The following is a 13,411-nucleotide window of genomic DNA, read 5'->3' on the forward strand; positions in this document are numbered from 1 at the left end:
CGGATTAAGGGAGGAGCTTAGGGGCTATAGAGCCAGGTCTCCAGGTGGACAAGGGCCTCCACTCGGATTAAAATCTTAACTGGCTGCCACAGACGCATACACTTGTATGACCAACATGAAAGATTTGTTTCATCATGCATGTTGGAAGAATGTTCTATCAACTTGCTGTCCGACTTACTAGAAGAATGAATCGAAGAAAAGAGTCACATGATTCCTTCCGCTCTAGTGATTGTCAGACCTAAATAAAACAAGCAACTTGCATGAACGAGCACATACGCGGTAAACATGCATGAAGAAAGAAAAAAACATCATGCATGTTTACAGAAGATTTTGAAAACTATCAACATGCATGAACGAGACTATACATGATCAACTTGCCTGTGGGTTTATCACTCTTCATGCATGATGGAAGATTTCTTCATGTCTGAGTGTATGGGCTTCTTAAAAAGAATCATATAAGATACAATCATCACTGTAAGATAAAACATGGCCGAAAATATGAAACAAATTTCCTCGTTTGTTACATCCACCGTCTTAATAAATTAGCATAAATTAGGTTTAGAAAAAAAGATCGAATATAGTGTATTCGTTATGAAGTTTCCGCCATTCCCGTTCCTCTTGGGTCGGAATATTCGTCTCAAGATTTTACTTTCATACACTTTCAGTCTGCATACTTCCTCAAAGTAAGCGACCATGTTTCGCAACCATATAATACAACAGACATCATAATCGTTTTACATATTTTAAGCTTCAAATTCCTCGATAGAATTCAAGATGACAAAAGATTTTGAACTGAATAATAACACGAATTCTCTGCTTTCAGTCGACATTTAATTTCTTCGTAGTTTTTCGTGGGTCAGTGGTAGAACGCACACTTCTAATGTGTAGGGTCTCTGGTTCGATCCTAGCCAGCGGCAAGTGTCTTTATAGGAAACAATCAGCATGTGATGGAATTTTCTCTGGATTCTCCCGTGTTTTCTCCCACTTTGTTCATTATCATCGTCACAGTCTCTTTTAGCCTTAGAGCATAATGGTCAGTTAAGCTAAAAAGAAGAAGAAGAAAAAGAAGGTTTTCACAGGATCTTCCCCTTCTTCTCATTACCTTCATCCTCATATTTCCCCCGTTATCATTCAATTGTGTTTTAGGTTGGTGAAGTATGTCCACCCTATGAGCGTAATATTTAAAGGTCTGAAAAGGAAAATATTAATAGTATCCCGGGTTAACAAAAAATAAGGACCGTCTCTCATCGTTCAGCCAAGGATTGTATTCTGAGGCGAGTTGAATTGAGTTGATTTTGAGTTTAACGTCCCTTTTCAGCAGCGAGGCTATATGAGACGGGACCTACTGATTATCGTGGAATCCGAACTAAATGAGCTCCCTCCGGGAATCAAACCCAGGTCTCTCACGCCAAAGGCGCGTAAGCTAATCGCTTAGCCACGAAGGAGCTCGTATTCTGAGGCGAGTCCGCAACCCAAAGAAGTTTTCAACTCCATGTTGAACCGCTCTATTATCAAGAAATGTCTTCCTGGTGCTAGAACTCAAGATACCGGAAGACACTGGCGTCTTTGATACGTAAAATTTGGGCGGGGGGGCATCAAAGAAAGTGATTTAAATGGCAACCTAACTCAACCTGTGTATTATCCACGACTCCATTTCTTACCTTTCTGCTTACCTTCACGTACTCCCTGAGGTATAGCAAGAACTCTGTTATAATCGTTTCACAGCCTGAATATTATATACCAAACTAGCAGCGTTCACCCCGCTTCGCTGCGGTCACCCCGGAACGCAATAAACTTTGTTACTTAGATAATTTTTACTTTTTCGCTTTCAAGTGATATGATAAAAACCATAGTAGATTGCAGTAAATGTTAACATTATATCGCCTGTCATTTATGTTAACCCGCCCCGCTTCGCTGCGGTCACCCCGGAACGCAATAAACTTTGTTACTTAGATAATTTTTACTTTTTCGCTTTCAAATTGCAGTAAATGTTAACATTATAGCGCCTGTCATTTATGTTAACCCGCCGAGTCACACGGTCATGCGGGTTGCATATAAATACGTTTATTTTTACCTATGATGAACTATTAACAAAGGATTTGTACGTATGGACACCTGAATGGTCAATTATCTCAAGACACTGGTAATTGAAAATTAAAGTGATATGGTAAAAACCATCTAGGGTCCAAATCCTAACAACCCCCCAAAAATGAAAGAAATTGGTTCAGCCGTATTAGCGTGATGAGCGGACAAAGGATTTTGTACGTTCTCTTTTATATATATAGATAAATATAAATATTATTATTTATATGTTATTCTGTCATCAGTATATAAATTAAATTAGAATAAAATATTGAATATTTTGTACTTCAAAATATTAGTGGTTCATTTTGAAATGCTGTGTCACAAGAAGGAAATGTGAAAACAAGCGGCGAATCGTGTGTTCAATCGCCACTTCTCGCCCAAGTTCACTTTTAGTGTTTTTCTTTTGCGGTTTGCTGTCCAGAATGTAACAGTTTGAATTCGTGAAGAAAATTCACTTACAATTGTGTGTTGTCTGCGACACTTTCATACGACCATGTTCAACAACGTGCACTATACTGACTTGGCACTCCAACCTGTTTGCTGGAAGTGTACAGAGTGTGTATGACGTTATGCACATGGCATTAATTTATCTCTGTGTTGTGTTGTTGAGGAGAGTTTGCCACCACGCATCAAATTTGGATATTTCATTCACACCAACTTAAAATTTTTCTTCCATCCCTGTTCGTCTACGGGCCATAATCGAATTGTAGTATAAATGAAGGGTGAGATGTACAATGTCCACTTTTATTATTTTCTTACGTAGACACGAGGAATTACACTCAATTTTAATAATAAAATTGATGCAAACTTCCCTAAATCTAAGCTACCTCAACTTTATTCTAATCTACTTATCCTTACTCAGTACCGGATTTACGTATAAGCTAAACAAATATAGCTTATGGCTCCACTCACTAGGGGACCAAAAAATTAAAGAAAAAACGGCATTTATTCCGAAGTTGGGCGTCCGCTTTCACCACGTTTTTTCGCTGTTATCTCCTTTGCACACTTTCTGAAATTTGTTATTAGGTTCATTAATCCATGCTCTTCACAAACTTTTAAAAGATTTTGTTCGTTATCAACGTATTGCTTCACAAATGTTAAAACTGGTAGTTCATTGTCCTTGTACATTCGCCATGTTGATAACATAAATGCTCGTTTCTTTCCCACAATGCAACTGTTTGATTACCTTGCGCCAAGTAGTTCCCTCCGCTCACCGTATAGTCCCATGTTTATAACCTCTTACATATCTATATTATAAAAGAGAACGTACAAATCCTTTGTTCCCTCATCACGCTAATACGGCTGAACCAATTTCTTTTATTTTTGGGGGGTTATTAGGATTTGGACCCTAGATGGTTTTTATCATATCACTTTAATTTTTAATTACCAGTGTCTTGAGATAATTGACCATTCAAGTGTCCATAACGTACAAATCCTTTGTTAGTTCATCATAGGTATAAAAATAAACGTATTTATATGCAACCCGCATGACCGTGTCACTCGGCGGGTTAACATAAATGACAGGCGCTATAATGTTAACATTTACTGCAATTTGAAAGCGAAAAAGTAAAAATTATCTAAGTAACAAAGTTTATTGCGTTCCGGGGTGACCGCAGCGAAGCGGGGTGAACGCTGCTAGTAACAAATAAACAGATTTTTCGAGACTCTTATGTATATTGTCACACACACAAACGATCAAATTATCCATATCTTTCCTGTAAATTATAAAAAATTTGCTGGAAACGGACGCCTAACTTTGGAATTTAACCCGAAAAAACTGATTGTAATGTAATTTCCAAATAACAAAAAAAAAGCAAATAAGATAAAACACACACACAACAATGGTGTTTTGTATTGTTATGTACTAGACTTTTATGAAGCAAGTAATATGGCTCTATTTCTCAGCCCCACTTGTAATGAGGTCCTTATTATCCAGTCCCGCTTATAATGGAGCCCCCGTTTCCCAATTCTGCTTGTAATAGGCCTTTGTTTCCACTTACAGTAGCTATCTATTACGTCCATAAATTAGCATTTAGCATGTATTCAAACCTAAAAATCGGCAATTTGTCGCTGAGAAAGAAAGCTCGACGTATAAAAGGCCCCTAAAGCTTGACGTTAAAGGGCCCCTTTCAATAGCTTAGAGCCCCATCAAACCTAAATCCGGTACTGTATCTACCCTTTTCTACAATACTGTTTTAAAGGCGGTGCCACTTATCAATGTGCAGCTGCAGCATGTATTGTAAACTTTAGCCCAAATTAAATATTTTATTTATTTATTTTTTGCTACCTTCGATTTCACAGAAAATATCTCAGTGTCCAATGAATAATTTACCTCTACTTTTAGATCTACCAGTTCTGGACGATATACGACTATAAGCCGGTGAACTGCTAATACTTTCCATATTAACACAGGAACTAGTTACGTCTTGTTCTTCGTAACTAACTTTTCATACTGTTAGAATAAATTAAACATTAACAGCAGTCTTATAATGAAATTCTTGTCACTGACGAAAGTAAAATTTTCAACATTGAAAAAATGTCTGACTGAATCAGACATATAATATGTTGGCATAAATTGTGTTTGCTTTTCTTTCCTTTCTTCTTAACAATTAATGCTAAAAAGTATATGGACCAGCACTTAGGTAAAGTCTTCTATGTAAGGAAGTTTGTTAAAAAGTAAAATATTAGAATACATTAGATAGAAAAATTCATCACATCTACGCTACAACAAATATGGCATAGACATATCTCTGAATCTGTTCATCCAAATGTGAAAGTTAAAATAGTATTAAGTGCTCATATTACATGCTAATCGTAGCACTAAATACAATTAAAGTGGTGCTGCTGTAGTTTTGACGCACCGCAATTTGGAAGATTTACAGGTAAAATTGAATACTTTGTATGAAAAGACATATTTATAAGGAACACATTCCACATTTTGGGTTTAAAAGTGCATTGCAACTAGTATGAAACTATGACAAGTGCTGTTCAAACTCGTATTTTTGCAAAACCCCACTTCTTTTCACTATAATCGCTTACGCACCACCCACCATCCCTGAAACTCCTGCTCCACTCAGAAACACACCCGCGCGATCCCACCAGCTTCGCCCTACACTGACTCGGTTAGAAAGCATTCGTGCTTCATAGTGGCCACGTAGCATAGGTTCGTTTGAGTTTTTGCACTCTGGTTCTTATGCCATACATCCGGAAGCCGTATTTATAAGCAAATAAAAAAAAATGTAAATTTTCAACAATTACTCCGATGGCCCCTTGAATTTTATCTATACCAAGTGAGATATTTTCATGTCGACCAGCGCAAATCTTTTAGAAGACAATAAGAAAGAAATAAGTGAAAGAATTATAATTTTTTAACAATTATTTCGAGTGTTGCGCCGAAAGTAAACCTACACGATTAAAATAACCACACATCATAAGGAAACTCTAAAATGAAAAACTATCCAAAATATAAAAGATTATTCTTTCAACAATCCTTTATATTTAGGATACTTTTTCATTTTAGAGTTTCTTTATGATGTGTGATTACTTTAATTTTATTTGACTGTTGAAAGAATAGTGAGTTTTAAAATTCTTGAATGAGATGGTCGCCATTTTGGCATTCTTCTAATTTTTTTTTTTTTTTTTTGAGCTTATGCTTATGTTGTCAAATAGATTCTAGAAGAACAATTCACTTATTATTAGACATTATGTCAGAGTTCTATTTCACTAAGAAACAAGGCTTGTATTGATAGCGAAGAACTTTCCAAAATCAAAAGATTTTCGTATATATAAAACTATATTACAGTAGTTGTTTCGTCCAAAATTTCGGCCTTTGGATCATGAAAGCAGCTACACATCAAAATACGCGCAAAGCAAAAGACTATATTAAATATTATTTTAGTCCTGCAATCATGAAGAAAATATGAGTGGTTACAGTAACTAAACCACATCTGTACCAAATGCATCCAATTAGATTATTAGGTGGCTAAACATGTTACAATAATATTAATGATCAAATCTAAATATAGTCATGCCTTTGTCCTATTTGATAATAACTAAATTGAAACAATACAATTTTTAAGTTGCAAATAAATTGTCAAAATTTTAAATAATTAAGTTGAAACAACACGATTTTCAAATTGCAACTAAACTTTCACACTTTAAAATAATTAAGTTGAAAGAATACAATTTTTAAGTTGCAATTAAATTGTTACACTTTGAAATAACTAAGTTGAAACAATACAAATTTTAAGTTGGAATTAATCGTCACAACAGTTTAAAGTTGGCGAATTGCCTGTGCACTTTAACACCCCATAGGGCAGGTAGCTACATGTACTGCCCTATGTAGGTGGATTGTTCATTGTTGGGACTCGTGTCGTAGAGACTGAGACGTTTGCCATTTATTATTACGATGCAGGGTGGCCCATTTATTTTGAAATGCTGTTGTAAAGAACAAAAGCAAATTAGAACAGATATTGTGGCTTCTCAGTGATCTAAACTAAGGAAAGAACAAAATATTTTCAGATTTATCCAAATGACTTGAAATACTCGTAAAATGTAGGTACTAGAACACAGTGTTTTTCACTTGTTTTCGTTGTGGAATGGACAATGTGTTTGCATGAGAAGATAAATTGTGTATCACTTACTTAATAAACAATCATGTAAATATTTTGAAAAGCTATGATCGAGTTGATCATTTTAACTATTACAGGAGGTTTGCTGACAAATTTGGCGAGTTTTCACTTGCAATCTATTTGAGTTTTGAAATGCATGTAACAAAAAGAACAATATCATTGTCAGAATAATTAGATTAAGGTAAGAGATTAAGCATACGGGAACCTGCAGGTAAGGTAAATACAAATCGAACATACTGAACAAGATTTAGCTTGTGTTCCATTTGATTTTTTTTTTTAATTCATTTAACATGAGAAGCAATAACATTGGGTGATCATATTTGTAGTGTGTAGATTCGTACACATACAGCGATTGTAAATAGCGGCCGAGCTTCCGTCTTTGGCGTCTTAACTTCAATGTTGTTCGCCTGCCTTTGCTCATTATCACTCATTCTTGTCTCTCACACTACCTACTGTCGCAAAACGTGCTTTCCTGCAAGTATTCTTAGTAAAAGTGTACAGTAGACACTGGACTAATTGCTTTTATTCCATATCGATCTATACCCATGTTGTAAATGTTACGCTGTTGATGGACAGTCGACTAGTGTCAACTTTCTACAATAGAACACGCGCTAGCAGCGTTTAAACTGAACGGAACTCTCTACTTTGGAGCAGTTTTATCACACTAACTGTGATGCGCAGTTTCATTGCTATTTAGCAAACTCGGTTACTGCTTACATGACCAACGTCCTCGAGAAAATAATCCTCTAATTTGATTCGATATGTGATGGAAATCGTGATCGTGTGTAAACCTTTTCATTTATGCTGACAGTGGTGCCTTCACTACATAGCATTTAGATTGGACCTAATGAAATCTTGAGAAAACAACAGGTTCTGGTAACATTGTGCTCACTGCAACCTGCTACTGCTTGTGGTGGTGTATTTGGGAATGGTGAATTTAGACGTGACGTAATGTTACTATATTGGAATTGTACTTTTTTGTGAGAAATGTCAATATGGTGAAAAGTGCAGTAAATTTTAGATACATTTTAACATTTTTGTTCACAATTGTGACATATTTTACGGATAAGTCCAATGGATATATGAATTGTAAGTATTCTGTGTCAGATGTTTTTCGTATTTTGTGTACATAATACATTAAAAAAAACCTTCAGAATGCTACCTTGCTTTGACTGTTAGTCATAGTTTGACCTACCTTGGGGATATGAAAAGGCTACAGCAGGAACTTAGCTGGATTTTACTTGTTATTGGAAAAGTTTAAGTAGGCCAACTATTGATAAGTTACAAAGTTATGCATATTTGTTCAAGGCGTTATCGGTGTAGGCAGAATAGTACAAGGTCGTTCCTGTCTTATTGAGATTTGTTTAGTAAGAATCATTGAAATTATTCAATATATTCAGTGCACGTGCGCATCAATTATAGCTAAATGACAATAACAAAGAACGTAAATAGTGATATATATAGTAAGTTTTAATAGGTTTAACAAGAACAAAATGCATTTCGATGTATGCCAAGTAAGTGAATGCAAATTCAGTTGAATGTTCGATAGTAATACCTTACCGGCGAGAGTATTGTTTAGTCAATTCAAAGAAATCTTCGTTTTCTGATTAGTTCAAAAGAAAAAGAGTCTTAGTTTGTTGTAAAAGAATTAAGGACATATGTGCTGTGTCGCCGGACCACATGAAAATCGAAATAAGCACCAATTGTATGGTGCTGGTGTAGTTTTGGCGCATCACATTTTGGGAGATTTACAAATAAAATTCAATACTTTGCACGAAAAGACGATTACAAGGGGAAGGTTTCTTCAGGGGACAGAATTTTACTCAAAGTAATACAGCTGTGTTTTAGGTTTCCAAATGTCGGGTTACTGGTATAAAATCATTGCAAGTGCTTTACGAGGGATGAAACAAGTGAGTGCATATAAAAAATGACTCTATGAGATGCTATTATCCACCGACGGTGTATTTCTGTACATTGTACTGAAGCTTTATGTTTACAAGTGGATTGCAATTAGTATGAAACCATGACAAGTGCTATTGAAACTCATATCATTGCCAAAACCCACTTGTTTTAACTACCCTAACTTACGCGTATACGAACCATTGTTGATGCGCCTGCTCCATTCGAATGCACCCCTGCGCTATCGCGTGGGCTCACCGGCTTTGCCCTGCCCTGATTCGGTTAGATAGCATTTGTGCATTTTTGTTGCCACCTGGCACAGGTTAGTTCGTGTTTTTCACTATATTTTTTATGCCATAAATCCAGACGTCGTATTTATACGCAAGTTGTAAAAGAATTGTAATATTTTAACAATTAAACTGGTGACCCCCTTGAATTTTATCTATGCCAAGTGAGATATATATTCATATCGACCAGCGTAAATCTTTTAAGGGACAATAAGAAGGAAATTAGGGAAAGGGTTATAGTTTTTCAACAATTATTTCAAGTGGAGTACGAAAAGTAAACCTGTACGTTTAAATCAGCGTGTACTGATTATTCAGCACTGTAAGCTTACGAAAAGTGACTGCAAATAGCTCACGTTTTTGCATGCTGTTGCTCTTCCCGGCTCGAATACTTCTCAGTGGATCACAAAGGCAGTTCCCTTGTGGAAGCATACCTAATAAAATTTCGTTAATTTATTAGAGTTTTTGAGACGGTCGGCATTTACAGCCGTAATGTGAGTGACAAACTATTAAACTAATTCGTACAGTACAGTACGCTAAGTGGTGGGATAGTATTTAGACTTCAACAAAATACTTGTTTCGGAGACCTCAAGAGTTTGAAGTAACAACGTCTGAGTTCTTAATGACAGCGTAATTATTAACCGCTTCTGAATATTTCAGATAACGATCTGGATATAACTTAATGACGTAATAAGATGCATATTAATAATAAATGTAAAAAATTTTGTCACTGAAGGATCCAAATGTTAAAACAGCGACCCGACATTGTGTTTCAGTCACCTCTTTGTCATATTCATTAAAAAGTACGGTAAGAGTGCACTTTGAGCAGAACAAATGATTTTTTGTCATAGAATGTCGCATTAGAGAAATAGAATCACTGTTATTTGTACGCAATAGGTTAGTTTACGTTAGGTTAGATTAGCGTAGGTATCAGATCCCATGAATGTTCTGCTCAAAGTGCACTTTTCCCAAAAGTACTTGTCTCAAATTGCCAAGAAATGATCGTTTCGTCGAAATGTTATTTCTTTCATCAAAACATATCTTTTCGGAAAATTAACAGTGATTGCGGAACTATATCTCATTGGTTATCTTCTTCCTAACAACGTTACTTTTCTTCCTTACAGTAGTCCATAAAATTTCCCTTATACCTAAATACTCATCGTCATAAACATTAACTGATCTTACGTAGCTGATTAATAATATTTAAAGAAACATCGAATCCACAATATTTCTTTTCATTTCCAAGTTTTTCAGATTATGTTGACCACACTTATGAACCTTCGACACTAGTACTAAATGTTAGTGTAATAGGAGGAAGCTTTTGTCAAACCCGTATCTGCTGAAAATCTCCCCCGTTGTGCCGTAACCTGTGTTGATTAAAAAAAAAAAAATAAAAATAATTTGTAATTATTACTTTAAATCTGCGACAGTACATTTACAGCCAACCAAAAGGGTGCATGTCACCAAAGATACCAAATTGAAATTTCAGTTGGATATTATTTTCATTTGTATCTCTATCAAATAAAATAAATTGTTCCAACCAAAAAAAAAAAATACTTGTCTCTATATTTTACCACCTTAAAAAAGTTCTAGTGTGAATCCAATCCTGTTATAACTGTAGAGCAGGGTTTCTGAACCTGTAGTACGTAAGACTTACGGTATTATTAACAGTATGCTTTGGTGGCAGGGCCGGCTCCACCATAGGCGCAACACATGCATTTCCACGGGGCGATAAGTTTTCGAGGGGCGGCCAAATCTGTCAACTATGTTATTTAAAATAAATATTTCTTGTTGGAAATAGACTTCATGATGATGGTAGTTAAATTTTAATAGTATGACCTATTTGAATACTACTTTCATAAATTTTTAGATCTCATTAGTTTAGGGTCCGTAGACAGTACTAAAGGAAATGGTCAGGCAAATCCCAGCATCAGTTGCGTGATTGTTGTCAAATACAAGAACTCAACTCTCGAACAGTAGCGAACACCTGTTCCATTTAGTTAGCACAGTTTTGATATGAAAACTGGTGTTGTCTTTCTCATAAATAAATTCCGCATCACTAAAGGTGGAAACAAGATTAAAAAAAAAAAATGTGGAAGGAAAAATCAAGAAATCAAAATAAAAGAGCTATAATGCTGCCAAAATGTCTTGAGCCGTGGCAAAAATGTGATCTAAAGCTCACACCCTCGCGTTGAGCCAATAAGGGTACAACCGTTGCTAAGCGAGAGAGCCTTGCAGACGTCTACGCCAAATGGAGTGGAATTCTTTCAGCCGACAGCAGCGCTTGGAATGGAAGACTAGATATCAAGTCAATGTGGTGTATCTTTAGTTGCATTGGAATTGCAAACTGATATATTGGGATTGGAGCTTGATTTTGAATTCTATCAAAAGGACTACTATCTTACCTCTGCAGGTGTGTTTGCTTTATCTTTCACTAACGTAATAGATTATTATTTAAAGAAAAAAATATACACAACTAGATTGTATTTCGCCGGGCCGCGGTGACTCAGTGGTAGAGCGTTCACCTCCGGTGCTTGGGGTCCCTGGTTCGATCCCAGTTCGCGTCGTGTGGACTTTGTGGTGGACAAACACTATTCTCGGGGTTCTCCTGTTTGTTCCCACTTTCTTCATTCATTTCTCATCATCACCGTCTCCTTTAGCCTAACCGGCATAATCGTGGGACGTAAAACTGAAAGATTTCATTCAATTTTAGATTGTATTTGTATTGTTTAGTGCTTTTTTCGTCCCTTTCGTTCGTGATGGGGTAGCATACTGAAAATCATGGCTTGTAAGATTTGTTCTTTCTGGAGAAAGATGGAAGGCGGCAAATAATGCTATTGCTCGGGCGGCAAATTGCCTAGGTCCAGCCCTGTTTGATGTTACGTCATTGCAAAAGGTTAAGAACTCCTGCCGCTAGAGTTTTTTTTTTTTTTTTTCCATATTGCCAAAAACTGTTTCAGGTGAATATGTACCTTTCTGAGACACAGCTCCTCATCTGAGAAATTACTGTATCAAGTATTTTAATCTGTTTTCATTATTTTTCAGACTCGATTGAAAGTTGGAAGCTGTGTTCACCTACAGGCCGAAAGGGTAAAATAGAATTATCAACGAACGAGAAGAGTGCGGCAATTGTACGAGAACTTCATATGTTTGATAACTGGCGAGGCTATAGCGATCTCAACTGTAAATTTGAAGTAGAAGCCAAATCGCGGTATGGAGTATTTGCTGTGATTCAGACGTTGTCGTTACGTCAGAATAAGACGACTAAAGAGTGCATTGACTATATTCAGGTGAGTGTTGTTATATTGACATTCGAAAGAACGTTTTATTTTTCACTTCCTTTCAAAAAAATTATTAAGAAGTGTCGTCAAAGAGTGTAGTAGCCAGCTCATTTAATTAAAAGGATTATGAAGTACTGTAATATCCGAAATTAAATTATCCCGGGACCAACAAACCCTCACAACAAGTAAACATTTCACTCGTTTCCGGCCAAAGTAGCGAACAGCAGGAATGCACGTCCTCGTAACTCAGTCGAAAACGCAGTTAACCCTTAATGGTTCACTACCTTTTCTGTCTGCTTCCGGCTCTGCTAACAAAACAACATATCCATAGACTACTTCTCGCTTAGAATTCACCAGAGTTATCACCAGGGGGCAACAGCTGCTCTACCATCGCGGAAAGTATGTACACAAATAACCACAACGAATAATACCTGAAAATAATACTCTTCAAAGACAATAGGCAAGATCAAAAAAATGTGTAGCCAAATGGTAACGAAAACTCGTTAATTGTTAAACAACATACAAGGAAAGTTAGCGACTAATGGCATGCGACTATAAACTAAGCGGATGATTCGGCTTGAGTAAATATTCGTCCATTGTTTTTACAAATCATGCACGCAGTGAAGCACATTTTCCTTTTTTTTTTTTCTGTGGGAGCTCGCTACTTGCTCCATCCAGCGCCAATTTCAAGAAAATGGGCGAGTCTTTCTTGCTGCTCGTGGAGTATAGCCGCTTCATAGGTTCTCTGACTGGATAGCAGCGTTGCCAGCCTGGATGACGTCACTCGGGTGTCTGTGTACGTCACTTGGAGGGTTCTTAGGAGGCGACCATCACAAGTGAAAACAGTATTTGTGAAGTGTATGTTTTTTTGCAGGTAATACAGAATGTCTAATGACGTTTGCAGGAGTCTGAAACGAAAATTAACGGAATGTTAAAGAAATTTAGAAATGGCTGTTGACAAATCTGGGATGAAAGAGTCATTATACGATGGATTTATATAAAGTAATTATTTTCAATTAAGAAAGAATACCGTACGGTAATGCACGTGAGTTTTGATGAGTGATCAGTCTTTCTCTAAATAAACTTCATCTGAAGTGGTGCACTTGGTCCATCGATGTATTACGTGGCGGATGCTGTTATTGTAGATGTCCTGTCGGATCGTTATTCGCGGCAGAAATAATGTACTTATCATCTCAGAATGCCTTCCGCTCAACAGTGACGTTCGACATAA

At 36.4% G+C, this 13,411-nt stretch overlaps 2 protein-coding genes across 3 annotated transcripts in view; one reads left to right on the forward strand and one right to left on the reverse strand.

The window, feature by feature from the left end:
- Positions 1-4,632, reverse strand: part of LOC145674871 (cilia- and flagella-associated protein 65-like) — an 84,198-nt gene extending 79,566 nt beyond the window's left edge. The window contains exon 1 of the mRNA XM_081745114.1: positions 4,418-4,632. Coding sequence (XP_081601240.1) covers positions 4,418-4,487 — 70 coding nt within the window. The 5' untranslated portion in view covers positions 4,488-4,632. The remainder of the gene's footprint in view (positions 1-4,417) is intronic.
- Positions 4,633-7,540: 2,908 nt separating this feature from the next.
- Positions 7,541-13,411, forward strand: part of LOC145675476 (uncharacterized) — a 35,473-nt gene continuing 29,602 nt past the window's right edge. The window contains exons 1-2 of one of the 2 annotated variants that reach the window (XR_014129128.1): positions 7,541-7,805; positions 11,945-12,189. Coding sequence is in view for 1 of the 2 variants with exons in the window: in XM_081745912.1 (XP_081602038.1) it covers positions 7,712-7,805; positions 11,945-12,189 (339 nt within the window). In the remaining variant the exon portion in view is untranslated. The remainder of the gene's footprint in view (positions 7,806-11,944; positions 12,190-13,411) is intronic. The other variant, XM_081745912.1, reaches the window with a different exon arrangement.

This window comes from Thermobia domestica, chromosome 18 (genome assembly GCF_964235325.1).
Source record: "Thermobia domestica chromosome 18, izTheDome1.hap1.1, whole genome shotgun sequence".
NCBI lineage: Eukaryota > Metazoa > Arthropoda > Insecta > Zygentoma > Lepismatidae > Thermobia > Thermobia domestica.